The sequence below is a fragment of the Dreissena polymorpha genome, chromosome 1, assembly GCF_020536995.1.
Source record: "Dreissena polymorpha isolate Duluth1 chromosome 1, UMN_Dpol_1.0, whole genome shotgun sequence".
Classification (NCBI taxonomy): domain Eukaryota; kingdom Metazoa; phylum Mollusca; class Bivalvia; order Myida; family Dreissenidae; genus Dreissena; species Dreissena polymorpha.
The window spans coordinates 34,286,289-34,311,626 of record NC_068355.1 but is presented as its reverse complement, the minus strand read 5'-3'; the positions used below and the strand labels follow the sequence as shown (position 1 = coordinate 34,311,626).

Below are 25,338 nucleotides of genomic sequence, written 5' to 3'. Positions count from 1 at the left end.
ACGCACATGAAAGCGTACAAACTATTGTCAAAGCACTTATTGTTTAGTTTATAGTTTAACCCTATTTATTTTAACCCCAAATGCTTTGTATTTACTGTTCAAAGGTGATTACCTCAGTATTAATAATTTTATGCTTTTTAGAAGAATTTATCTCCTGATAGTTTTCGTATTTTCACTGTTTGCTGTATTTTTTTATTTTTGTAAGGTTCAGATGACTTGGATATAGCAAAATTCTTCTGTCTTGCAGGCTAAAATTAAATACGGTCTAGAATAACCATGGTGAGTCAATTGAAACTTCAGTACTGCAAGATAACCCTGGCCACGTCCCTTGTCTGGTTCCTGCATGATGTTGTCCTGCTCATGTACTACACAGACTGTGCCACGCACGCGTCCGTTGACTGTCAGAACACAAATAACAATGAGAAACCAGTAAAAAAGTCGGAGGAGTCGTTGTTGCAGAGGATTTTACCAAAAGGTATTCAATATTCCGTGTACTTCACTCAGAAATTTTAGTTGTTTATCTCCCCTGAATACTTCCTATAGAAATTCTGGTCCATGCAGTTGTTTGACTTGTTTTTTGACGTTGGTCTTCATTATCAATACATGGTTCACATGTATCTCCAATATCTCTGCAAAATGGAGAACTATTTGATTTCATATTAATATATGATTGGACAAAGGAAAAACTATTTGGCGATCAACTCTGGAAATATTTCCCTAGAAACAGACACACGGACATAGACATGCAAACACAGGAAGCTCCAATTACAGTCATCGACAGCAATCGAAAATGAAACCAGTCAAGCGCATGTGCAATCAGGTTTTCAATTTGACTGAGATAGATTAGTTGATTGATATGATCACATAACATGAATTATTTTCCTGCCTTTTAATAAACACAGTGTATTGGAACCTCTTCTACATTGATGTCTGGGACATATGTATGTTGTTATCTTATCTCCAGGTTATGTAGGTTGAATCCAGGTTCCTGGCTGTTATTGATTTAACATCCTTTTAATAAACACAGTGTATTGGAACCTCTTCTACATTGATGTCTGGGACATATGTATGTTGTTATCTTATCTCCAGGTTATGTAGGTTGAATCCAGGTTCCTGGCTGTTATTGATTTAACATCGATTTTGGTTGTTTTACCGGTCTAATTAATCAGAAAATTGTTGTAGCTAGTACCGTTCTTTATCATGTTATAACGCGCAACCCATGTATATAACACACCAGAACATTTAATGCCAAACATGGTGTCAATTATGGATATTTAGGATAGCACAATGAATTTTTCGCAAATAAGTACTCAGAATAGCCTTGTATCGATTTATGAAGTGCACCAACTTTTGAAATTGAAATTTGGGGCTTTAAAACTGCACATAATACATGGTACTCATTACAAGTCAACTTTATTTGGTCCTGTTTTTTAACCAGGTTTTCCGAAGGAAAAAACTGGTTATTAGATTGGCGAATGCGGGCGGGCTGGCTGGCTGGCTGGCGGGCTGGCGGAATAAACTTGTCCGGGCCATAACTATGTCGTTCATTGTCAGATTTTAAAATCATTTGGCACATTTGTTCACCATCATTGGATGGTGTGTCGCGCGAAATAATTACGTCGATATCTCCAAGGTCAAGGTCACACTTTGAGTTCAAAGGTCAAAAATGGCCATAAATGAGCTTGTCCGAGCCATAACTATGTCGTTCATCGTCAGATTTTAAAATCATTTGGCACATTTGTTCACCATCATTGGACGGTGTGTCGCGCGAAATAATTACGTCGATATCTCCAAGGTCAAGGTCACACTTTGAGTTCAAAGGTCAAAAATGGCCATAAATGAGCTTGTCCTGGCCATAACTATGTCATTCATTGTGAGATTTTAAAATCATTTGGCACATTTGTAAACCATCATGGGACAGTGTGTCCCACGAAAGAATCACGTCAATATCTCCAATGTCAAGGTCGCCACGACTAAAAATAGATTTAAAAAAAAAAAAAATTACAAAGGGGGTTAATTTTTTTTGGTCATTTCAAAAGTTCAGTTTGAGTTTTCTCCCTTTATCAGATTTTTTTTTCACAATGAAAACCTGGTTTTGTGACAATTTTGTCCCTTGTTTGGCGTATGGTTTGTTTTGATATTCTCTGTTGGACCTTTGTATAAATTCAATTAATTTTGGCACTTGACAAGTGCTATTGCTATTTATTAGGGTTGATCAATACATTATGATACTAATGTACATGTATAATATATAATTCTGTATGCACATTTGAATATGGACGCTTGATTTGTGATTTATACAACCACGGGTGGATGATTTAAACATTCAGGGATAAGTGGTTAATACAATCAGGGATTAATAATTGGTAAAATCATGGATACAAAGAATGGAGCACACAGACATGGGAGAACCTTTATTTTTGTTTGTTTTATGTGAGTCTCTTCTGTAGTATTGCTGTTGTAACCTTGTAAATGCTTTACTTTTCTGCAGAACAGGGCTTCAGTTATATGGTTCAGTTCTGTGTTTTATGTTTTAAGATTTCAACTTTGCATTTTGTGCTTTTTATGTCCCCCACTATAGTAGTAGGGGACATATTGTTTTTGCCCTGTCTGTTTGTCTGTTTGTCTGTTGGTCTGTTGGTTTGTTTGCGGCAACTTTAACATTTTGCAATAACTTTTGCTATATTGAAGATAGCAACTTCATATTTGGCATGCATGTGCATCTCATGGAGCTGCACATTTTGAGTGGTGAAAGGTCAAGGTCATCCTTCAAGGTCAGAGGTCAAATATATGTGGCCCAAATCACTTACTTTATGAATACTTTTGCAATATTGAAGATAGCAACATGGTATTTGGCATGCATGTGTGTCTCATGGAGCTGCACATTTTGAGTGGTGAAAGGTCAAGGTCATCCTTCACAAGGTCGAGGTCATCCTTCAAGGTCAAATGTCATATAGGGGAACATTGTGTTTCACAAACACATCTTGTTGCATTAACGTTTTGGTTTGGTTATAGGCAGAAAAGACTTAAATATATATTATTTATCTGGGTTTATTTGTTTTCTCTTGCTTGCTTTGAAATGGCTACAGTGGTCAGTTTCTAGCTTGATTACTCAGGGAATTATCCAACCTTTTCTACTCATCCAAATGTTTGTGTCAGCATTATGCTCTCGTTAAGGCAAATATACATGTTCTTATCAATGTTTCTAAGACAGGTATTCAACTGATTTTTGAGACGCTCTTAAGCTAAATTTATGGGCAGAACCAGTGCTTGGCATCTTTGAAAGGTAGAAAGAACACTTTACATTGGGGATTGGACCTGTGACCTTCTGATGGATAGGCAGACATCATATCCACGTCGTCCCGCCCTCCTTTTTGTATGCCCCTATTTTTACTTTAAAATCAGTTTAATGTTTGTGTGTAACTACTCCATATCCCTGTTTCTCCTACGGATTTGTGATATTTTGTGTTTACCGTAAAACGCTGTGTATAACTCACATTTATGTACAACGCGCATCTACTTTTTGAAGCAAAAAAAATCAGGAAAAAAAGTTTTTGAAGCAAAAAATCGGGGAAAAAATTCTGTACCGTAGGCAAAAATCTCTTGGCATGGCTATTGTGATCTATAATGCGCATCAAATTTTTAAAATTACATTTTGGGGTAAAATAGTGCACGTTATTCACAGCGTTTTACAGTAGGTAGCTTAAGTGCTGATCTAGTATAGGAGAGCATTTGGAGCCAGTTGGGTGAAGTGTATAGGAGACCATTTGGAGCCAGTTGGGTGAAGTGTATAGGAGAGCATTTGGAGCCAGTTGGGTGAAGTGTATAGGAGAGCATTTCGAGCCAGTTGGGTGAAGTGTATAGGAGAGCATTTGGAGCCAGTTGGGTGAAGTTAGGAGAGCATTTGGAGCCAGTCAGGTGAAGTGTATAGGAGAGCATTTGGAGCCAGTTGGGTGAAGTGTATAGGAGAGCATTTGGAGCCAGTTGGGTGAAGTGTATAGGAGAGCATTTGGAGCCAGTTGGGTGAAGTGTATACAAGAGCATTTGGAGCCAGTTGGGTGAAGTGTATAGGAGAACATTTGGAGCCAGTTGGGTGAAGTGTATAGGAGAGCATTTGGAGCCAGTTGGGTGAAGTGTATAGGAGAGCATTTGGAGCCAGTTGGGTGAAGTGTATAGGAGAGCATTTGGAGCCAGTTGGGTGAAGTTTTCTTACTAAAAATATTTAGAAAATTGCACTTGAGTAGGATTTGAGGTATTGCACTGAATTTGATGTGTTGCTAGCGTATATCAGGTGGCTGAAAGAAAAATGACATTTTATAGTTGGCCCTGACACTTTCCGCTTTAATGGAAATTTTGGTAAAGTGAGGCTGTTCTTAACAAAAACCCAGTTAAGACCCAAAGTGTCATCCATGATTTGCCAATGTTGAATGCACAGGCTTATCTGGGACAAAACTTCACATACATACATCAAGTCTGATTTTCCCAGTACATGACTTGTATATACAAGGAAGAATAGTCTGTCATGGGACAGCTCTTGTATATACAAGGAAAAATAGTCTGTCATGGGACAGGTCTTGTTTCAGGTATAATTGTTGCACAAAACACTCACAAGAGACATTGATATACACCCATATAAATATTGATATACACCCCACATCTTCCACAATTCCAGTTAAGCATTGCATTACATTTTTCATATCAAGGATATATCCCCCTGTGTTGACATGTTATAAAACCATGTATATTTCCATTTGTCACTCAAATATTTCTAAAGCATCAATATTAATAATTTTTTTAAGAGCCATAACAACCGGTTTTCTAGTCACATATTAAAAACAAAATGTTTTTCAGCTTGTCAAGCTTATCTGTTTATCTATAACAATGATAAATAGGTGATATTGTTTACTAAAGTATATTACATGTAAATGCCACAATACATGGTGCATAGTTTATAACCTATCATATGACAATTTTGTTAAGAATGTTACTGAAATTTATACAAATCAACATTTGTGGAGTAAGCAACAAAGATTCAGAGACAAATTTTCAAGACTTAAGTATTTTGAAAATTTCAAGTACAGGGTCATTGAACTCCTGGATTTCAAAAGCTAATGAACTCTTTGCACCTATCTTAATTAGGCCAGCTCGAGGAGTTGTGCTAATATCAACGACTCCATTATTCAGCACATTCTGTTGTTTATCAGAGCCTGTCGCCCCGGACGAACCAGCAGGCATTCCACCCACCAGCATCAAATACATAACACCGACAAAAATGCCCAAACCAAAAGAGCCCCCAAAGCCACATAAACTGCCTGATTTTATTCCAGGTACTATTTTTAGATATCCCAATTATGCTAGACTATGGGAAAGATCTAGGAGCAGTAAAGGCCAGGGATTTCCTTACACTTAACAGTGTTGTTTTTTCCACCATTTTGGGATTGGGGCCAAAACCCTTCAAATTTGGAAAAAATCGCATTATTTTATCTAACATGGGGGAAATTGGTGTTGTGTGTTTGTTTTGTTAACAAATGCTTAAAAACTGGGAATAAACTTTTTTGGTAAATCTTCATGTGGGAACTAGGGCTGTCATTTGGAAAATTATATACCTTTTGAGATTTGTTATGGGGCAATTAATGTCGTCAAAGAATGCGATTAAAAAAAAACAACACTGTTTTTGTCCATCTGTTTTTCTGTCTGAAAGTCAAAGGAAATCCCTAAAGGAATATTGTGCTGCTGAAATGGGGAAGCAGGACATGTTGGATATATTGTGCTGACATTTTGCAATAATTTGCTTAATCCAATGTATTATATTGTTTGTAATAATCAAGATTTTTTTAAGCATTTATAATCTTTTAATTAGCAATATCCACAAATATTAAAGACTTAAACTGGTAAAATAAAATCTTTTCATTTAACATAAAAACATTTACAAAAAATATATTGTATTTCAATAGACTTACATGTTTTGTTTTGACTTGTCCAAAGTAGGGATGGGGGTGACAGAAAAAAGGAGCATAAATCAGTGCTCTGTTACTATAGATCTTTCCTTTATAGACCCCTTCCCAAGCAGCTTGCCAGTAAAGAGACAAGGGTGTCTGCAAAACAATCCCCCCCCCAGCCAATACTCCCTTGAGAACCTGCAACAATCCCTTGACAACAATCCCTCTGCAATAATCCCTTGACAACAATCATCGGGCTTTCCAATTCTTCAAATTAGCATGGTGTTTTGTTTAATACTGTAAAATCATTATTATTTGTTGGACATTAATTTTTGTTGATTTCGCAAGTTGACCTGTCCACATATTTAAAACAAACATTTCTGAAAATTACCTGGAAAATTTCTCTTTATTTTCAAAATCTTACATGTAAATCAACAATTGTTTTGGTCATTTGTGAAAAACACTAAATTTCACGCCGAAAAATAGACATGATTTTACAGTACTTAGTAACTAAACTGACTCTGCTTCTAATCTGTAATGTTTAATATTGGTTGAATACTACCTGAAGCAATATTACAGTGTTCTCCAGAAAAATTTCAGAAGCCAGTTATATTTTTAAAGAAGCCGGCAACTAAGCAATAAAACTGGTGTATTTGCGCATCATTTCAATTGATATTTTGGGAAAATAGCCAGTATCTAGATAGAATGAATTCCCCGGCTGCCGATGCTTCTGGAGAACACTGAATATTACCTGATTTTCCTCCCATTTATTTATCCTATGTAACGTTAGTTGCTAGTGATGCTGGAAATGTAAGTGAGTTAGCATATTTTTATTTGTTCTCATGTTAACAATAATATAATTTTCAAAAATAAATTAAGTCACCTACATGTATACAAAAAAGAAAGCTTAATTTGTATTCAAACCAGAAAAATGACTAAGAAACTGTGAAATAATTGGTAGTTTATTGTAGACCTATTTATTTGAGCTTAATTGCATCAAAAGTCCAAGGCTTATTGAAACGCTCTCCAGTCTGTTTCGTGGGTAGAACCAGTACTTGGTCTCTTTGGTGGCGATCTGGTAGCTAGGCAGCACACCATTTCCAATACGCAATGTTGACAATATTATTGTTTTGTTTAATGATGATCTGCAGTTGAAAAAGATACATCAATAAATTGATAATGAAGTAACTAGATGTAGTACCAACACAGCAGTAAAAACAAGATGAGAAATTCAAATCCTGAATGTCCCAGAGCTAGCTTATCTTGTTGCAATCATATTGTACTACTAATGGATATCATCAAGGGATGTATCTGTTACAATTTTGTTACAAGGTCACAGCAATTTGATCATTTTTTTCGGCGTCAGCTGTATACGCCAGCTTTTCACCTTAGCCTGACCTTTGTTAGCGTCCAATAGAATTCAAATAAAACTTCCCGCGGCCAAGTACAGATGAATACACTTCATTGACTGCATTGGCTGATTTGATAATACCACTAGAACATTGGAAACATGTCCGCGTCTTTGTAACACTGTTTTACTGCGTGTTCAGCATGAAACAGTTTTATCTCTTATAAAAAGGCTTTATAGATAGAACAGTTTTACACTCAATCTGACTTCCATATTCCTGTCAACATGTTATATGTAAAAGTATAAAGAGCAGTGGAAGCGATGCCTCACTTTAATGTGTTGCATTTCAACCCGCGAGGTATAAGGGGTCAGTTCGCGGTTAGTGTGTTTGAATGTCAGAGTTTATATACAGGTCAGACCTTCTGTGCTGTTCGGAGTTCGCGGTCAGTTATATAATAGTTATATAATAAAGACGCTATAGCTTGAACTAGGTGAACCGGAATTTTCTTTACCACCAGAAAGATGTGAAATGAAGATATCCAGCGATATTATTTTATGGCATGTCAATAATAGATTCTTAATGTGTTTTCAACAATACCATGATAAATATTATTTTTAATTAATTAACAAGAATTATTCCATCATATTTACTAATGTATTATTGCAGCATATTGACTAATGTATTAAGTATGAGCGCGATGATTCTCGATACTGTTAATAATCGAATCAAATACACGTAGCAATTCCCGATAAACCACTCAAACAGGTTTGTTCGAAGAACGCGCGTATACATATTTAAAATATGTACGGAGACTTCGCGTGTGGCCGGTTGACTTTGGTTTTCTTTTTTGTATCTATAGGTTTATGACCAGCAATATGTAATAATGTAAAATAAGCCGCGAAAACTCCGCGTAACATCCCGTACTGCGTTTGATGCAGCTAAAAACTGCACAGAAAAAGATATTAGCTATCCTTGATCTCATTCATTTAAATCTTTACCTTCCATAAACTCCAACCACAATCAACGCCGTATATCTTTTTTAAAGATATTTCTTGTTGTTGGATAAAACTTATAAGTTATTTTTGCTGAGCATGCATGCCTTTGCATGGCCTATTTTTCCAAGCATAGGAGGAAAAAAATATTGTTCAAGGGTTATTGGAAAATTGTTGTATCTGCTCCACATTTGTATATAAGATACTAAACTTTTGCGCTCAATCTTCATTTTTAGCTTGACTATTATATATGAAATATATATAGTGGAGCTCTCCTATACTCACCCCAGCGTCAGCGTGAGCGTCTGCGTTAGCGTCTGCGTTAGCGAGCAAATGTTTAAGTTTAATTATTTTCATTGTCCCTTGACATATTGCTTTCATATTTTGCATACTTTTTTACCAACATGACCCCAACCTATAAACAAGAGCAGACAACTCTATCAAGCATTTTATCATAATTATTGCCCCTTTTTTACTTAGAATATGCATATTATTGATAAATCTATGTTACAGTTTGCATACTTACATGTAACCCCAAATATTTCCTATAGCCTTTGACATATTGCTTTTATATGTTGCATACTTGTTTACCAACATTACCCCAACCTATAAACAAGAGCAGACCACTGTATCAAGCATTTTGACATAATTATAGCCCCTTTTAAACTTTTTCACAATTGAACAGTTTGCTAAATTGCCATAACTTCTTTATTTATGATCACATTTTATAATTACTTTGAGAAAACAACACTTACCTGAATACCACAATGGATTCCACCCAAACAATACCCCACGCCCCTACCCAGAATCCCTCCCCCCCACCCCCCCCCCCCCCCCCAAAAAAAAAAATATTATTCTTTTGGTAAACATCATCTCATTAATAACCACACCCCACATTATACCCCCCTCTCACCCCCACCCCCCCCTTCCTTTTTTAATCATCATCTAATAAATTACCACACCCCACATTATACCCCCCCCCCTACCCCCCCCCATTTTTTTTTCTCCTTTTTTATTTTTTAAAGATTGTCTAATAAATAACCACACCCCACATTGTTCATATTCAATAATTTATAAAACGATCTTTCAAAAATAAAAAATATTATTTTTTTTGGGGGGGGGGGGGGTAGGGGGATTGTTCATATTCAATAATTTATAAAGCGATCTTTCAAAAATAAAAAATATTATTTTTTTGGGGGGGGGGTTGGGGGGTGAGAGGGAGATATAATTTCCCCATGATGGCTTACATTATACTGTCAAGCACTCGCATAGATGAGCGCGCTGTCCTCTGACAGCTCTTGTTCATAGCCAGCTTGTCGTCTGCCGTCCGCGTCGTGCTAAAACCTTAACATTGGCTCTAAAATCAAAGTGCTTCCACCTACAACTTTGAAACTTAATATGTAGATGCACCTTGACGAGTTCTACATGCCACACCCATTTTTGGGTCACTAGGTCTAAGGTCAAGGTCACTGCGACCTCTAATATACAACTTTAAAATTGGCTCTAAAATGAAAATGCTTCCACCTACAACTTTGAATCTTCATATGTAGATGCACCTTGATGAGTTCTACACGCCACACTCATTTTGGGTCACTAGGTCAAAGGTCAAGGTCATTGTGACCTCTAAAAAAAATTATTATGCGATGCTCTTGTTGTATTATTAAACCTACGTAATATGTTACAACATAAAATATTTATTCCATGTTAAACAGTAAGTTTCATACAATCGCAGCATTGAATAAGCTTTTAAGGTATATTAATGAAACCCCTACTCACAGTGATTTGAGGGATGTACCAGATTCACCATGTCTGCCTGTCTGTCTGTTCGTAGACATGGACATTGTGTGTTGAAGCACTCATGCACTGTGCAGTGTGCCAGGGTTTCAGCTGTAGTTTCATACTATTTCCTCATATTAAACACGTCTATCAACTGTTGGTCACATTGACAGACATTCTGACATCACATTGCCCTCAGGTTGTCCTCACAATATCTCACATTCTCCACACCCAGTGACTTGTGGATGTCTGTATAACACTAGAGCTGTCTGACTGGACAGTCCCTGACATACGGAAATGTAGATGTTATAGGTCTTATGGTTCATGGAGTGTGTAAAGTTTCTAAATATAGATGTCACTTGTCATCTGGTCGCTGGACTGTGTCTGATATAGCTGTGAACATGCCTCATCTTCCTCTACATTCGTCGTAAAGGGACTTGTTCATAGAATGATGTATGTTTTTCATCGGAATTTTTCAAGTATGATATTAAGTAATGTTATTTAGTAACTTGACAAAATATCACTTCATGTGTCTAAGGGACTTGTTTGTGAATATGAATAATTATGTATACATGAACACAGTGTTTTTTAATCATCTTTGTGATCAAACTTTGGCCCCCGTTTCCAATCTCATAGCATATAAATTGGTATATTTTTACCCAAATGATATTTTTTCCCAAATGATATTTTTCCCAAATGATATTTTTTCCCAAATGATATTTTTTTCCAAATGATCCCAAATGATGGCCTACAATTTTCAAATAAAAGTTTCGAAGACCAGAAATATTCCTATAATAAATTCCAACATTGAATACATTTCCCTATAAACCCTTTTGCAAGCAGCACAAAACCAGGACAGCCTGTGAGTATCTTGCAGTCTGTTCAGGTTTTATTCTGTTTGCTGCTCATCAGTAACTAAGGGTTGGAAATGAAGCCTTTAAAACGTGAATTGAGTAAGAAAGGCCTTGAATAAAATGTAAGTTTCAAAGGGACTACAAATGCGTCAAAATACGTATCTAAGTGGTAAAGGGTTTAACTGGGTAAGTTGATAACTGTCATGTGGTCGCTAGAGTGTTTCTGGTGAAGCAGTTAAGAGGCGTCAACTTTCTCTCTGCGTGTCTTACAGGGATTTGTTTATGAACTATATTTTGAAGTATGGGTTTTAATATTATAACTTGAAGACATTTGGCTTCATGTGTTTAAGGGACTCATGTGTGAATATGCAGTGGATTTGCTTTGTCAATTACACAGGGGATATTTGGCCCAATTCTCATTCCCAATAAGTATATGTTTTTCTTAAATGATTGCCCAGAATTCCCAACTAAAGATTTCCAAAAAAAAATAAACGCAATATTCATTTCATCTCCCTTCCCATCTTTTTGAGTTAACCCTTAGCAAAAATAATGTATATAATAAAATACTTTAATTTTCAATTATATAGTACATGCATGCAAAAAACACACTACTAAATTACCCAATTTTAGTCAAAACAACTTTATTATTATTATTATTCCCAATACAAAGGGCACCAGCCCCATTGTCAAAATAGTGAAGAAAACACTGATACATATAGAAGATGTATATATTTTGTAGTATTTCAATTAGTTTCGTGACTTTACAGATTTCAATATAAAGGTACATTTATGTCAAGTAAAATTCAGACAAAGAATATTTGTCAATGACAAAAACATGCTCTTAGCATAACGAATGACAATTGAATCTTTAAGTTCATGTATGTACGCTCGCTTTAAGTGTCCTACTATATGTGTTGTATCTAGATTCGAACACTTGAGAGATAAATTGACTTTGAAAGTCACTAAAAGTGGTTAGAATTATGATACTGATGATAATATGATAATTATAGGACAGTTTGTTCTACGCAAGTAACTGGTCTATTGTAGAAAATTATAATAGTGGAATAAGTTCTTCCACAGACGTATTTCATAAGCGGCCCAAAATATCCACGGGCCCATAAAATTTCTCCACATATTACACTGGTAGATTTTGCCTAAGCATTTTTGTAACGAGCGATGTCATTGGCTGTCATTTCACTATCATCCAATTAAATCAATCTTGGTAAGGCAAAGTGTATTTCATGTGAACAAATCTTGAACTACAGATCAGCTCAAATGAAAGATTGCCGTCATCATTCACAGGGATTGGATCACATATTGTTTTGATTACTGTTTACCTTGCAACAATAATTAATATGTTAAATATGAAGTTAAAAAGGTTTTCAAAATAAATCTAGTTATGGAGTTTAAGAAGGTGTTTATATAATGTCTGTTTTAAGATTTGTCATGACATTATGAACGCAAATCGCGTAGTAAAAATCAGTCAACATAATTTTCCTCCCCTCAGACTTCATCTCAATCACACCCCTGACTAATCAGGGACTTTACTTTCCGCTTTAATGGGATATTTTGTGTTAACCCTTTGAGCGCTGGAACCAGATTTTGAAGGCCTTTGCAAACAGTTTGGATCCAGATGAGACGCCACAGAACGTGGCGTCTCATCTGGATCCAAACTGTTTGCTATTCTGATAGTATTCTTTGAAAAAAATCAAAGAAAATGCTAATTTTAGAAATTCAGCAGACGACATTTTAGCAGATGACAAATTACCCAGCATGCAAAGGGTTAAGAAAGTCTCTCCTAACTGAAAACTCAGTTCAGGCAGAAAGTGGCGTCCTTGATTAGCCTGTGCGGATAGTTCGAGTTGAAAAAAACCTTGGACACCAGGAGGAGGGGCAGTTTTCCTTTAATGGCTTAAGTAAAACCTTATTAATACCCTAGAAGTAACATTTATTAACAGTACTCATGTTAAGCCTTTTGTGGTAGTCTTTAGTACATTGTTCATACATCCATTTTGTGTTGATAACGTTGGCATGGGAACACTCTAAAGGCCACATTTATTGCTCAATGTTCTTGAAACTTTGTAAGGACATTTGTCCATTGCCCAATGTTCTTGAAACTTTGTAAGGACATTAATTTGTCCAAATGATATCTAAGCCAAGTTTGAAATTGGGTCTCATGACGTTAAAAAGTAGGCCAATTTTAAAGACTGCAATATATTGAACGCATTCAGCGATTTTCCTTGTCCAATTGGGAAAAGTACCCGACCGGTCCAATTGGGAAAAATCGAGTCGTGAAAACCTCAAAATTGGGAAAAATCGAGTCGTGAAAACCTCAAATTGGGAAATTGGTGTATTTGATTGTTTGCTCCCAAATACTTTAAAATTGATAACTAAGTGTTTTTAAGCTGTCAATATTATATAAACCTAGGTTCAAGCTATAGAGCTGCAAAGGGAAACTAACTAAATGTTGCTTAAGAAAAAAAAAAAAAAAATTTTTTTTTTTTTTTTTTTTACTTTTAATTGGGAATTTAAGGACAGCAATTGGGCAATTTGTATTTTTTTCGTAATTGGGAAAGTGCCGTTTACCGGTACTTTATAAAGAAGGAGGAAAATCGCTGGCATTGTATGCCTGGTGACATGGGAAATCTTGGCTTAATGCATTTGTTTAAGGTGTCATCCCAGATAAGCCAGTGCAGTCTTCACAGGCTAATCATGGATGAAACTATCTACACTGGAATTTTGCTCAGAGGAGACTTAATATTCCTATAAATGATAAATAGCATAAAAGCAGAAAGTATTGTCCTTAATTACATGTAGCATGTGCATAGTGCACAGCCTAATATTGGATGCCACTTTCTGTATGCATGTTCATGCATTAAGCCCAATTTTCCCAGAACAAGGTCAATATTGTACTGTATGTGTATATTACTTCAGGTCTGATGGGTCGGCCAAGTATGCCTGGTGACATGGGAAAGCCTGTCAGTATCCCAGCAGACAGACTGGAGGAATCCAAGGACAAGTTCAAGATCCATCAGTTCAACCTTGTGGCTAGTGATATCATGTCCCTCAATAGAACCCTGCCAGATTACAGGATCCCTGGGTAGGTTGATCATAAATAATCCCAGTGTAGATCTCCATGATGAAAGTGAAGGAGGATCTCAGATGATCCCACTGTAGGTAGATCCTGCATGATCCTAGTGTAAGTATATTCCTCATGATCCCAGTGTAGATAGATCCCCAATAATTCCCACGTAGGTAGATCCCAAATGGTCCCAGTGCAGATAGATTTCAAATGATATAATTGTAGGTAAATACCAAATTATCCTAGTGTTGGTAGATCCTGCATGACTTCAGTGTACAATGTAGGTAGATTCTTCATGAGCCCAGTGTAGATAAATCCCAATTGATCCCAATGTGGGTAAATACCAAATGATCCCAGTGTGGGTAGATCCTGCATGATGCCAGTGTAAGTAGCTTCTTCATGATCCCAGTGTAGATAAATCCCAATTGATCCCAGTGTAGATGGATTCCAAATGATCCAAATGTGGATAAATACCTAATGATCCCAGTGTAGGTAGATCCTGCATGATTCAAGTCAGAGCTACAGATAAGATGCGTATTTGCGTAAATACCCAATGTAAAATTGCCAAGTACGCATAGAAAAATAAAACTCTGCGTACCGAAACCCAATTGAAATTGCCGATTACACATATCGTATTTTTCCTCTGCATAACAAGTAAATCTGTCCCGGAAATTTCTGCATCGTCCAAACGCTTTCAGTATAACCTTCAGCACAATAATATATACAGAAGAAAGCGTCTATGTAACTATGTTTTATTGTTGTGAAAATGTTGAAACCGCGAGGCCTTAAAAAGCGAAATATCGTATCCCAGGCACAAAAAATATTAATTTTAAGTTATTTAAACGTGAGCAACACAAAATCAGAAGCGGAAAATATAGTGAAACTAATTTTTGACGATATTGTGTCCTAGGCAAGCACTGACAGTTCTTTCATTGTAAGAAAACTGTTGAAAAAAATCGTCAAACTTTTTTTTTAAGCAAGACTGTATATTATGGATACATATTAACACAAGATCTCTGAAACTAATCAATTAAGAGTGGAACTTCAACCAGCTCATTCAGGTAAGCATTTGAGAATTTTAGACAATGAAAATACCTAAATTTAATACAAAAATACCCAATTGTCAATTAAAGTATTGGGTACTGACTTTTTTGAAAAATGAAAATACCCTATTGAACTCAAAAGTAGTGGGTATTTACCCAATTAAAAAGTTATCTGGAGCTCTGATTCCAGCGAAGGCACATCACAAATGATCCTGTTGTTGGTAAATCTTGAATGATGTAATAGTAGGTACATCCCAAATGATCTAATTTTAGATAGATCCCTCAAAATTATAATAATGATAGGTCTAATTGGATTCTTGTTGGGGTACATCAATCCCCTAAATTTTTCTCATGAAAAAATCCTCCTTTATTGCAGGTGTCGAAATAAGAAGTACCCTCCAGTTTCCAAGCTGCCAGACACGAGTGTAGTGATTGTATTCCATAATGAGGCCTGGTCTACACTGCTACGTACCATCCACAGTGTGATCAACCGCTCTCCACCCGAGCTACTGAAGGAGATAATTCTGGTTGATGATGCCAGTGAACACGGTAAGTCAGGGGAGATAATTCTGGTTGATGATGCCAGTGGACACGGTATGTCAGGGGGAGATAATTCTTGTTTATGATGCCAGTGAACACTGTATGTCAGGGGAGATAATTCAGCTCACAGTATTGAACAGCATATTTATCACGTCTTATTTTTGTCAAAGGCACGATTTTAATCAATAAAATATTTTATACTTTATATGCCTCGTTTTGATTTGTTCACAAACTTACCCCATTCCTGCACAGAAGCAAAGTGACTATGGCTACTTGCAGCCAGCATTAAACCAGAAAAGTCTATTAAGGTTTTATGGTGTTTGCTGCTCATCAGTGTTTAAGCGTTGGAAATGAAACCGTTGAAACTTAAATATAGTAAAAAAGGTTTTAAATTAATTGGATTTTCAAAGGGACTTCAACATGTCAAAATGTGTATCTAAGTTACATTTTCAGAGAGAAGTCTGACTTAATGCATGATCGTATATTGGTATCCCAGATAAGTCAGATCAGTCCCCACAGGCTTATCAGGGACAACTCTTTTATAATGTTTTTTTGTTCGGACTTAATGCATGATCGTATATTGGTATCCCAGATAAGCCAGATCAGTCCCCACAGGCTTATCAGGGACAACTCTTTTATAATGTTTTTTTGTTCGGACTTAATGCATGATCGTATATTGGTATCCCAGATAAGCCAGATCAGTCCCCACAGGCTTATCAGGGACAACTCTTTTATAATGTTTTTTTGTTCGGACTTAATGCATGATCGTATATTGGTATCCCAGATAAGCCAGATCAGTCCCCACAGGCTTATCAGGGACAACTCTTTTATAATGTTTTTTTGTTCGGACTTAATGCATGATCGTATATTGGTATCCCAGATAAGCCAGATCAGTCCCCACAGGCTTATCAGGGACAACTCTTTTATAATGTTTTTTTGTTCGGACTTAATGCATGATCGTATATTGGTATCCCAGATAAGCCAGATCAGTCCCCACAGGCTTATCAGGGACAACTCTTTTATAATGTTTTTTTGTTCGGACTTAATGCATGATCGTATATTGGTATCCCAGATAAGCCAGATCAGTCCCCACAGGCTTATCAGGGACAACTCTTTTATAATGTTTTTTTGTTCGGTCTTAATGCATGATCGTATATTGGTATCCCAGATAAGCCAGATCAGTCCCCACAGGCTTATCAGGGACAACTCTTTTATAATGTTTTTTTGTTCGGACTTAATGCATGATCGTATATTGGTATCCCAGATAAGCCAGATCAGTCCCCACAGGCTTATCAGGGACAACTCTTTTATAATGTTTTTTTGTTCGGACTTAATGCATGATCGTATATTGGTATCCCAGATAAGCCAGATCAGTCCCCACAGGCTTATCAGGGACAACTCTTTTATAATGTTTTTTTGTTCGGACTTAATGCATGATCGTATATTGGTATCCCAGATAAGCCAGATCAGTCCCCACAGGCTTATCAGGGACAACTCTTTTTTAATGTTTTTTTGTTCGGACTTAATGCATGATCGTATATTGGTATCCCAGATAAGCCAGATCAGTCCCCACAGGCTTATCAGGGACAACTCTTTTATAATGTTTTTTTGTTTAAAGGTAGTCTTTTCTAAGCAAAAATCCAGTTTAGGCAAAATGTGCCATCCCTGATTAGTTTATGCGGACTTCACAGGCTAACAGGAACGACACTTTATGCACATGCATTTAGCCCAGTTTTCCCAGAATCTAGTAAGATAAGTCTTACTGGTAAATTAAGTTTAATTGTTAAACTCTTTACCAGTAAGTAGCAAAGTGAAAATGGTTATGTGCAAACAGCCTAAAACCAGAACAGCTTGCGAGAAACTCACAGTCTGTTCCGGTTTTAAGCTATTTGCTGCTCATCAGTATCTAAGTGTTGAAAATAAAGTCTTTAAAACTTGAATCTAGTAAGAATGGTCTTAAATAAATATAACTTTGTAAGGGACTACAAATGCGTCAAAATAGGTATCTAAGTGTTAAGGGTTAAGGGACTACACATATCTAATTGGTAACGGGTTAAGGGATTACAAGTATCTAATTGGTAAAGGATTAAGGGACTACACATATCTAATTGGTAAAGGATTAATGGACTACCAAAATGCGTATCTGAGTGGTAAAGTGCTACACTTTCAGAGGAGCTGGGAGAGAAGTTGGACGCCTACCTGGCTACGCTGCCGGTCCACTGTTACGTGCTGCGTACAAAGGAGCGCACAGGGCTCATACGAGCACGACTCAAAGGTACACACAAAGGGCATGTTATAAGCTCACCTGAGCACAATCTGAGCACAAATTATCAAAAGTTTGTCAAAAATGTGTGCCTAGAAATTAAACATTTATGTTTTGTATACCATTATTCTTCTGAAGTCCACCTTCTCAGAATAGTTAAGTTTCTTTGGGTCTCAGGGCCATGGCTGTCTTGTGGTAAATTTTAAGGGCCAAATTTTAGCCCAGTATTTAAATGTTATTTAGATTGGATCAAACCTGCTGCCTCTTACTTGCTAGGTGGACACATCTACATTTTGAGACAGTGCTGGGTCGCTGGATCCTGGTACAATTAATTCTCATAGATCTTCTTGCACATAATGTTTTTACTTGACAATGAGTCTTACTAACATACACCGTTAAACTCTTTATGAAAGATCCCATTCACTGGTTGCTAAGTTACTGCATGTTAACTGCTTGCTATGTTATTGCTGTTCACTGGTTGCTATGTCACTCTAGGTGCTGTGTAGGCAAAAGGCAAGGTGATCACATTTCTGTGATAAATAACACTAAATTCACTGTTACTGCTGCTTACTATTTGCTACATGTATTTTACTTCAGGTGCTGTTATTTTGTTGTTATAATGTGTGGTACTGCATGTGCTTCTTTCTGGTTGCTTTGTTACTACAGGTACTACTATTTGGTTGCTATGTTACTGCATGTTCTATTATTTGGTTGCTATGTTACTGCAGGTTTTACTATTTGGTTGCTATGTTACTGCAGGTTTTACTATTTGGTTGCTATGTTACTGCAGGTTTTACTATTTGGTTGCTATGTTATTGCAGGTGCTGCTATTTGGTTAATATGTTACTTCAGGTTCTTCTTTCTGGTCGCTACGTTACCACAGGTGATACTATTTGGTTGCTACGTTACTGCAGGTGCTACCATTCTGTTGCTTTGTTACTGCAGGTGCTGCCAAATCGAAGGGCAAGGTGATCACATTCCTGGACGCTCACTGTGAGGCCATGGAGGGCTGGCTGGAACCTCTCATGGCAGAGATCTACCATGACAGGTCAGTGGTTTTTGTTTCATTAAATTTTAGCAGAAATTTGGTCCCATTCCAAATATAAAAATGTATACTTTTTTTCCAGAATGACTGCCTAAAATTCTCATATGTGAGCCTGGCTCTGTTTGAAAGCTAGGCTTAATGCGAGCGCGTAAAGTCATGTCCAAGATTAGCCTGTGCAGACCAGGAACAATACGTTGTGCTTTAATAGTAATTTTCATTCTAAGGAAGTCTCTTCTATTCAAAAATCTAGTTTAGGGGGAAAGTCTTGTCCCTGATTAGCCAGTGCTGATTCCACACATGCATTTAGCCCAGTTTTCTCAGAATGCAGCTCAAATGATTATTAAGTTTTTTAATTTTAAGTCCAAAAACACTGCAACTACTTATGTGTTTATTGTTTTATTATGTGATAACGTTTTAATATTTTAGTATTGATAATTTCAGGACCTCAGTGGCGTGTCCCATTATAGACGTGATCAGTGATGACACATTTGAGTACATCACGGGGTCAGACATGACATGGGGAGGGTTCAACTGGAAACTGAACTTCCGCTGGTACCCTGTTCCACAGCGAGAGCTGGACAGACGTGCTGGGGACCGCTCACAGCCTGTGAGGTAAGGCAACCTGTGGTCATAGTAAAGAAAAACTTGTTAACCCTTTACCAATCAGATCTGTTTTTTAAAACGCCCGTAAACTCTTAGAAAATACAATGAAATTAAAGAGCTATCTATATAGATTCAAGTTTTAAAAGCTTCATTTCCAGCCCTTAGATACTGATGAGCAGAAGACTTATGTAAGCAGCATAAAACCTGAACAGTCTGCAAGTCACTTGCAGGCTGTTAAAGTGTTATGCTGGTTGCATATAGCAAATTTCCGCTTTTTTTGCAGGATAAGCAATTTTGGACTGTGCTGTACGCACATGCATTGAGCCCAGTTTTACCGGAACGAGGCTCATTGTGCTGTATTTCAGGACACCCAACATGGCCGGGGGTTTATTCTCCATAGACCGAGACTACTTTTACGAAGTGGGATCGTATGACGAGGGCATGGACATCTGGGGAGCAGAGAATCTGGAGATGTCATTCAGAGTCAGTGCTTGTTCTGTGTTTTGCATGTGTTAAATTTTGGACTTAGACTTGCTCCATTCTCAATCTCTAAAAGTATATATTTTAAACAATAAGACATCTTAAAACTCGCAGATGAAGATATAAAAAAAAGAAGATATTTAAAAAAAAAACAACAGTTGAGCCTAATTAAATTTTATTGAAGCCATTTTTTTGGTCAATTGTCAGTTTTTGTAACTGTAAAAACAACACCCAAAATTTCCAAATTAAAGGTAGCGCACCCGTAATCTAATGTATTATTTTCTTAATCAGCATTATTTCACTGAATTACATGCACATTTTTAGGTAGGCTCTCCATGCTTTTAAACAAAATATACAGATTTTTTCAAAACCACCCCCATGCTCGGCTTTTGTCCAGTTTATTTGCACCCCTGGGGTATATGAAACTTCCATAATTCATCCTGATTTCCAAATATGGGAATTCAGTTGGTGTGTACAGATGCAGTAAAGGTGTTTCAAGTTTAAACAAGATGAAATAAGTATTATTTTACAGACATTTATTTTCTACAATTTGTTATCTATGGAAGAGCGCCATCAAATGTAAGTGGTTTCAGCCAAGTAGAAATTGGGTTGATTAAAAACAAAGTGTCATTAAATTCAAAATAGTATCATTTAAGTAATATTTTGAACTAAGTTTTTATAGATACACTATATACAGCCAAAATACCAAGAAATAGACAGATTTACCATTTACTTTTTGAAATAAAGATAAAAATGCAACATTTATTATTCGTATTTTCAGCAGTAAATCACCCAATTTAGCCATAATGTTGTTTTATTTTAAAAATTGAAGAAAATGTGCATAAAAATTGCAACATATTTAACAATAAACACAGCTTATATGTTTCATTATATCAAATTACGTTAGAAAAGAAATAAAACATGTCGCAAAAAGTATGCATTGTGGGCAGGATTTGAACCTGCGCGGGAAGATCCCAAAATATCTAGTCTATCGCCGTAACCACTCGGCTACAACAACTTCACATTAGTACCTGCTTAAATTAGATATCTATAAGTGAACAGGTAAAAAGGCTCTTTGATCTTAGAAGAAATCGCATGAAATAATTACGGGTGCGCTACCTTAAGTCAAAATGATGCTTTTTTTTCTTAGTACAAATGTTTATCTTGACAACATTGAGGCAATATTTGACAATGGAGTAAGTGGGGTCAAAAACAATGTCACCAGGTTAGTATCGTGAAGACCTGCTCTGTGTTTAAGGTGTGGATGTGCATTGGTAAGGTTCTGATTGTCACCTGCTCTTTGTTTTAGGTGTGGATGTGGGTTGGTAAGGTGCTGATTGTCACCTGCTCTGTGTTTTAGGTGTGGATGTGCGGTGGTAAGGTGCTGATTGTCACCTGCTCTGTGTTTTAGGTGTGGATGGGCGGTGGTCAGGTGCTGATTGTCACCTGCTCAGTGTTTTAGGTGTGGATGTGCGGCGGTAAGGTGCTGATTGTCACCTGCTCTGTGTTTTAGGTGTGGATGTGCGGTGGTAAGGTGCTGATTGTCACCTGCTCCATGGTGGGTCATGTGTTCAGGAAGACCTCGCCGTACTCGTGGCCAGGGGGCGTGGCCAAGATCATCAATCACAACACACAGAGGATCGTGGAGGTGTGGATGGACGAGTACAAGGACTTCTTCTATAAGATCAACCCTGGTAAGTCATTTCTACCCTAGTACTTTTATTTTTCGGACACTTAAAACTAATATAAAAAATGTGTTTCCGAAAAAGTAGATACAAAAAAAATAATTTTCAGGTGTCCAAAAATTTAGAGACAACAATTAGTTGTCCGTAAATTATAATGATATTTAAACAAGAGTTCCGCGGTCGGAGATGACCGCATTGAAGCCGGATTTTTGATTTAAATGACAGGAAAGTACCTTTCGTGTTTTTGTCAATGCAATACTTAAATTACTGAAATATTGTTCAAAGGTCAAAATGAAATGTAAGTACTTTTCAAGGCATGAGCAAACCTTGTGTTATGTTTTGAATGCATGCATATACCAAAGTTATAACAATTTTAACATTTTAACATTGAAGGTCACAGTGACCTTGACCTTCAAATGAATGACATTGAAATGAGCAGCGGTGATCTTCTAGTACTGGCCAACCTTTATGTCAAGTTTGAAGACTCTAGGTACAAGCATACCAAAGTTATAACATGGAATACCGGTAAGAACTTTAACATTTTTACCTACCAAAGTTATAAGAACTTTAACATTTTTACATTCAAGGTCACAGTGACCTTGACCTTAGAATGAATGACCTTGAAATGACCAGTGGTCATCTAAGTGTGCTTGCAAACCTTCATGTCAAGTTTGAAGACTCTATGTCCAAGCATACCAAAGTTATAACAATTTTAACATTTTAACATTTAAGGTCACAGTGACCTTGACCTTCAAATGAATGACATTGAAATGACCAGTGGTCATCTTCTAGTACTGGCCAATCTTTATTTCAAGTTTGAAGACTCTAGGTACAAGCATACCAAAGTTATAACATGAAATAAGAACTTTAACATTTTTACATTCAAGGTCACAGTGACCTTGACCTTCAAATGAATGACCTTGAAATGTCCAGTGGTTACTTACTAGTTCTGGCCAACCTTCATGTCAAGTTTCAAGACTCTAGGTCCAAGCATACCAAAGTTATAACAACTTTAACATTTTTACATTCAAGGTCACAGTGACCTTGACCTTCAAATGAATGACCTTGAAATGTCCAGTGGTTACTTACTAGTTCTGGCCAACCTTCATGTCAAGTTTCAAGACTCTAGGTCCAAGCATACCAAAGTTATAACAACTTTAACATTTTTATATTGAAGGTCACAGTGACCTTCACCTTCAAATGAATGACCTTGAAATGACCAGTGGTCATCTGTTAATCCTGGCCAACCTTCATGTCAAGTTTGAAGACTCTAGGTCCAAGCATACCAAAGTTATACCATGAAATAAGAACTTTAACATTTTTACATTCAAGGTCACAGTGACCTTGACCTTCAAATGAATGACCTTGAAATGACCAGTGGTTACTAACTAGTTATGGCCAACCTTCATGTCAAGTTTCAAGACTCTAGGTCCAAGCATACCAAAGTTATAACAACTTTAACATTTTTTATATTGAAGGTCACAGTGACCTTGACCTTCAAATGAATGACCTTGAAATGACCAGTGGTCATCTGTTAATCCTGGCCAACCTTCATGTCAAGTTTGAAGACTCTAGGTCCAAGCATACCAAAGTTATACCATGAAATAAGAACTTTAACATTTTCGAGCACGCCGCCACCCCGCCCGCCCGCCCGCCCCCCCCGCCCGACAACATCAATCTATAAGCCGAGATTTTTTCGAAAAAAATCCGGCTAATAAAAACAATAAATCAATTGATACAGAACAAATAAGTTAAAGCATTTAACATACTGCTTCCCTTATAGGGCCATATCAGTTCAAATGCTGTTGGGTGAATTAATTGTTTTCTACAGGTTAAAATGGTTATATACCCATGTATGTAAATGTTATGGTTCATTGCTCTCAGGCATGCATCTGCCAGGATTTATGACCTGAATCCGGTTCTAAAAATCCATGATTGAAGTGTCTAAAGATAAACGAACACAGTGCAGACATCTGGTAAAATATAGCTGTAAAATACACTATCCATAAATGTAGAGGCATTGATGATTGACAAAAACCTAATAAAAAGTCCTGAAAAATAATTACTTTGGCTAAACAGAACAATTTGAGAGTCTGTAAACTTAGGAGTTACAATATCCTTGTATCCAAGATACACCCCACATGTTATCATCTCCTGCAGGGAGAGTTCAGATTTGAGTTACCTTGTTGGTTGGTTTTGTAGTTTTTTAGTGTACTTCTTTAATGTATAAAATTTGATGCAAATAACTTCAACTTTCTCAGGCCATGTAAGAAGTCCACCCAGAACAAGCAGTGCAAGGGCTTCAAATGGTATATCTTACTGATAAGTACTATACAACCGTATTTCAGGCGTTAAGAACACAGAGTATGGCCATGTGTCGGCACGGAAGGAGTTCAGAGAGAACAAGCAGTGCAAGAGTTTTAAGTGGTACCTGGAGAACATCTACCCTGAGTCACAGATGCCTGTCGAGTACCATGCACTGGGAGAGGTATGCAGTTGATTAACAGGGCTTCAGTCTGGAGTACCATGCACTGGGGGAGGTATGCAGTTGATTAACAGGGCTTCAGTCTGAAGTACCATGCACTGGGGGAGGTATGCAGTTGATTAACAGGGCTTCAGTCTGGAGTACCATGCACTGGGGGAGGTATGCAGTTGATTAACAGGGCTTCAGTCTGGAGTACCATGCACTGGGGGAGGTATGCAGTTGATTAACAGGGCTTCAGTCTGAAGTACCATGCACTGGGGGAGGTATGCAGTTGATTAACAGGGCTTCAGTCTGAAGTACCATGCACTGGGGGAGGTATGCAGTTGATTAACAGGGCTTCAGTCTGGAGTACCATGCACTGGGGGAGGTATGCAGTTGATTAACAGGGCTTCAGTCTGGAGTACCATGCACTGGGGGAGGTATGCAGTTGATTAACAGGGCTTCATTCTGGAGTACCAAGCACTGGGGGAGGTATGCAGTTGATTAACAGGGCTTCAGTCTGGAGTACCATGCACTGGGGGAGGTATGCAGTTGATTAACAGGGCTTCAGTCTGGCAAAACCAGGCTATATTAATGCGTGTAAAGTGTCATGCCAGCTAAGCCTGTTGATTCTGCACAGGCTAATCAGAGAAGACACCGCTTTTTCAGATCTTTTTAAAGGCAGTCTCTTAAAAAACCCAGTGTAGGCGAAAAGTACCGCCCAACATTAGCAGACTGCACAGGCTTATCTTAATGTAAATGATGTAATAGTGGTTATAAACTATGAAACCAGACTGGTCTCTCTGATTTCAGATCAAGAACAAGCAGACAGGGGGTTGTGTTGACAGTATGGGACGTAAGTCAGGAGAGAAAGTTGGCCTGGTCCACTGTCACGGCATGGAGGGAAACCAGGTAGGGATTGTCACCACTATTTGTATGAGCCTTGGTTTGGGCTATCTGGGCTTAATGGTATGTGTGTTAAGTTTCATTCCGGATTAACCTCCATACAGGCTAATCAGGGACAATACTTTCAGCTTTTTATGTATTTTTTTGTTTTAAGGAAAAAAGTCTAAGCAAAAAATTTCGTCCCTGATTAGCTAATTTATCTAAACTGGGATAGCACTTCACGCACATGAGCTAAGCCTGGTTTTCCCAGAACCATGCTTTAAGTTTAGAAAACTGTTTTTAACATATCCAGTGAAGACAACTGTACTTATTACTTA

General features: G+C 37.2%; 1 protein-coding gene across 2 annotated transcripts; it reads left to right on the top strand.

Moving 5' to 3' along the window:
- Positions 1 to 276: 276 nt before the first annotated feature.
- LOC127876425 (polypeptide N-acetylgalactosaminyltransferase 13-like) lies at positions 277 to 25,127 on the top strand. Of its 2 annotated transcripts, XM_052421707.1 has the most exons (11): positions 287 to 475; positions 5,205 to 5,327; positions 13,845 to 14,010; positions 15,412 to 15,584; positions 17,746 to 17,850; positions 18,784 to 18,886; positions 19,325 to 19,495; positions 19,852 to 19,969; positions 21,480 to 21,660; positions 24,000 to 24,139; positions 24,929 to 25,127. In XM_052421707.1, exons 1-11 carry the CDS (start codon positions 361 to 363, stop codon positions 25,112 to 25,114), a joined length of 1,581 nt encoding a protein of 526 aa, XP_052277667.1. In that variant the 5' UTR covers positions 287 to 360; the 3' UTR covers positions 25,115 to 25,127. The 2 variants fall into 2 exon arrangements, with proteins under 2 accessions (XP_052277673.1, XP_052277667.1); XM_052421713.1 differs by lacking the exon at positions 5,205 to 5,327 and having other exon boundaries at positions 277 to 475.
- The last annotated feature ends 211 nt before the right edge of the window (positions 25,128 to 25,338 follow it).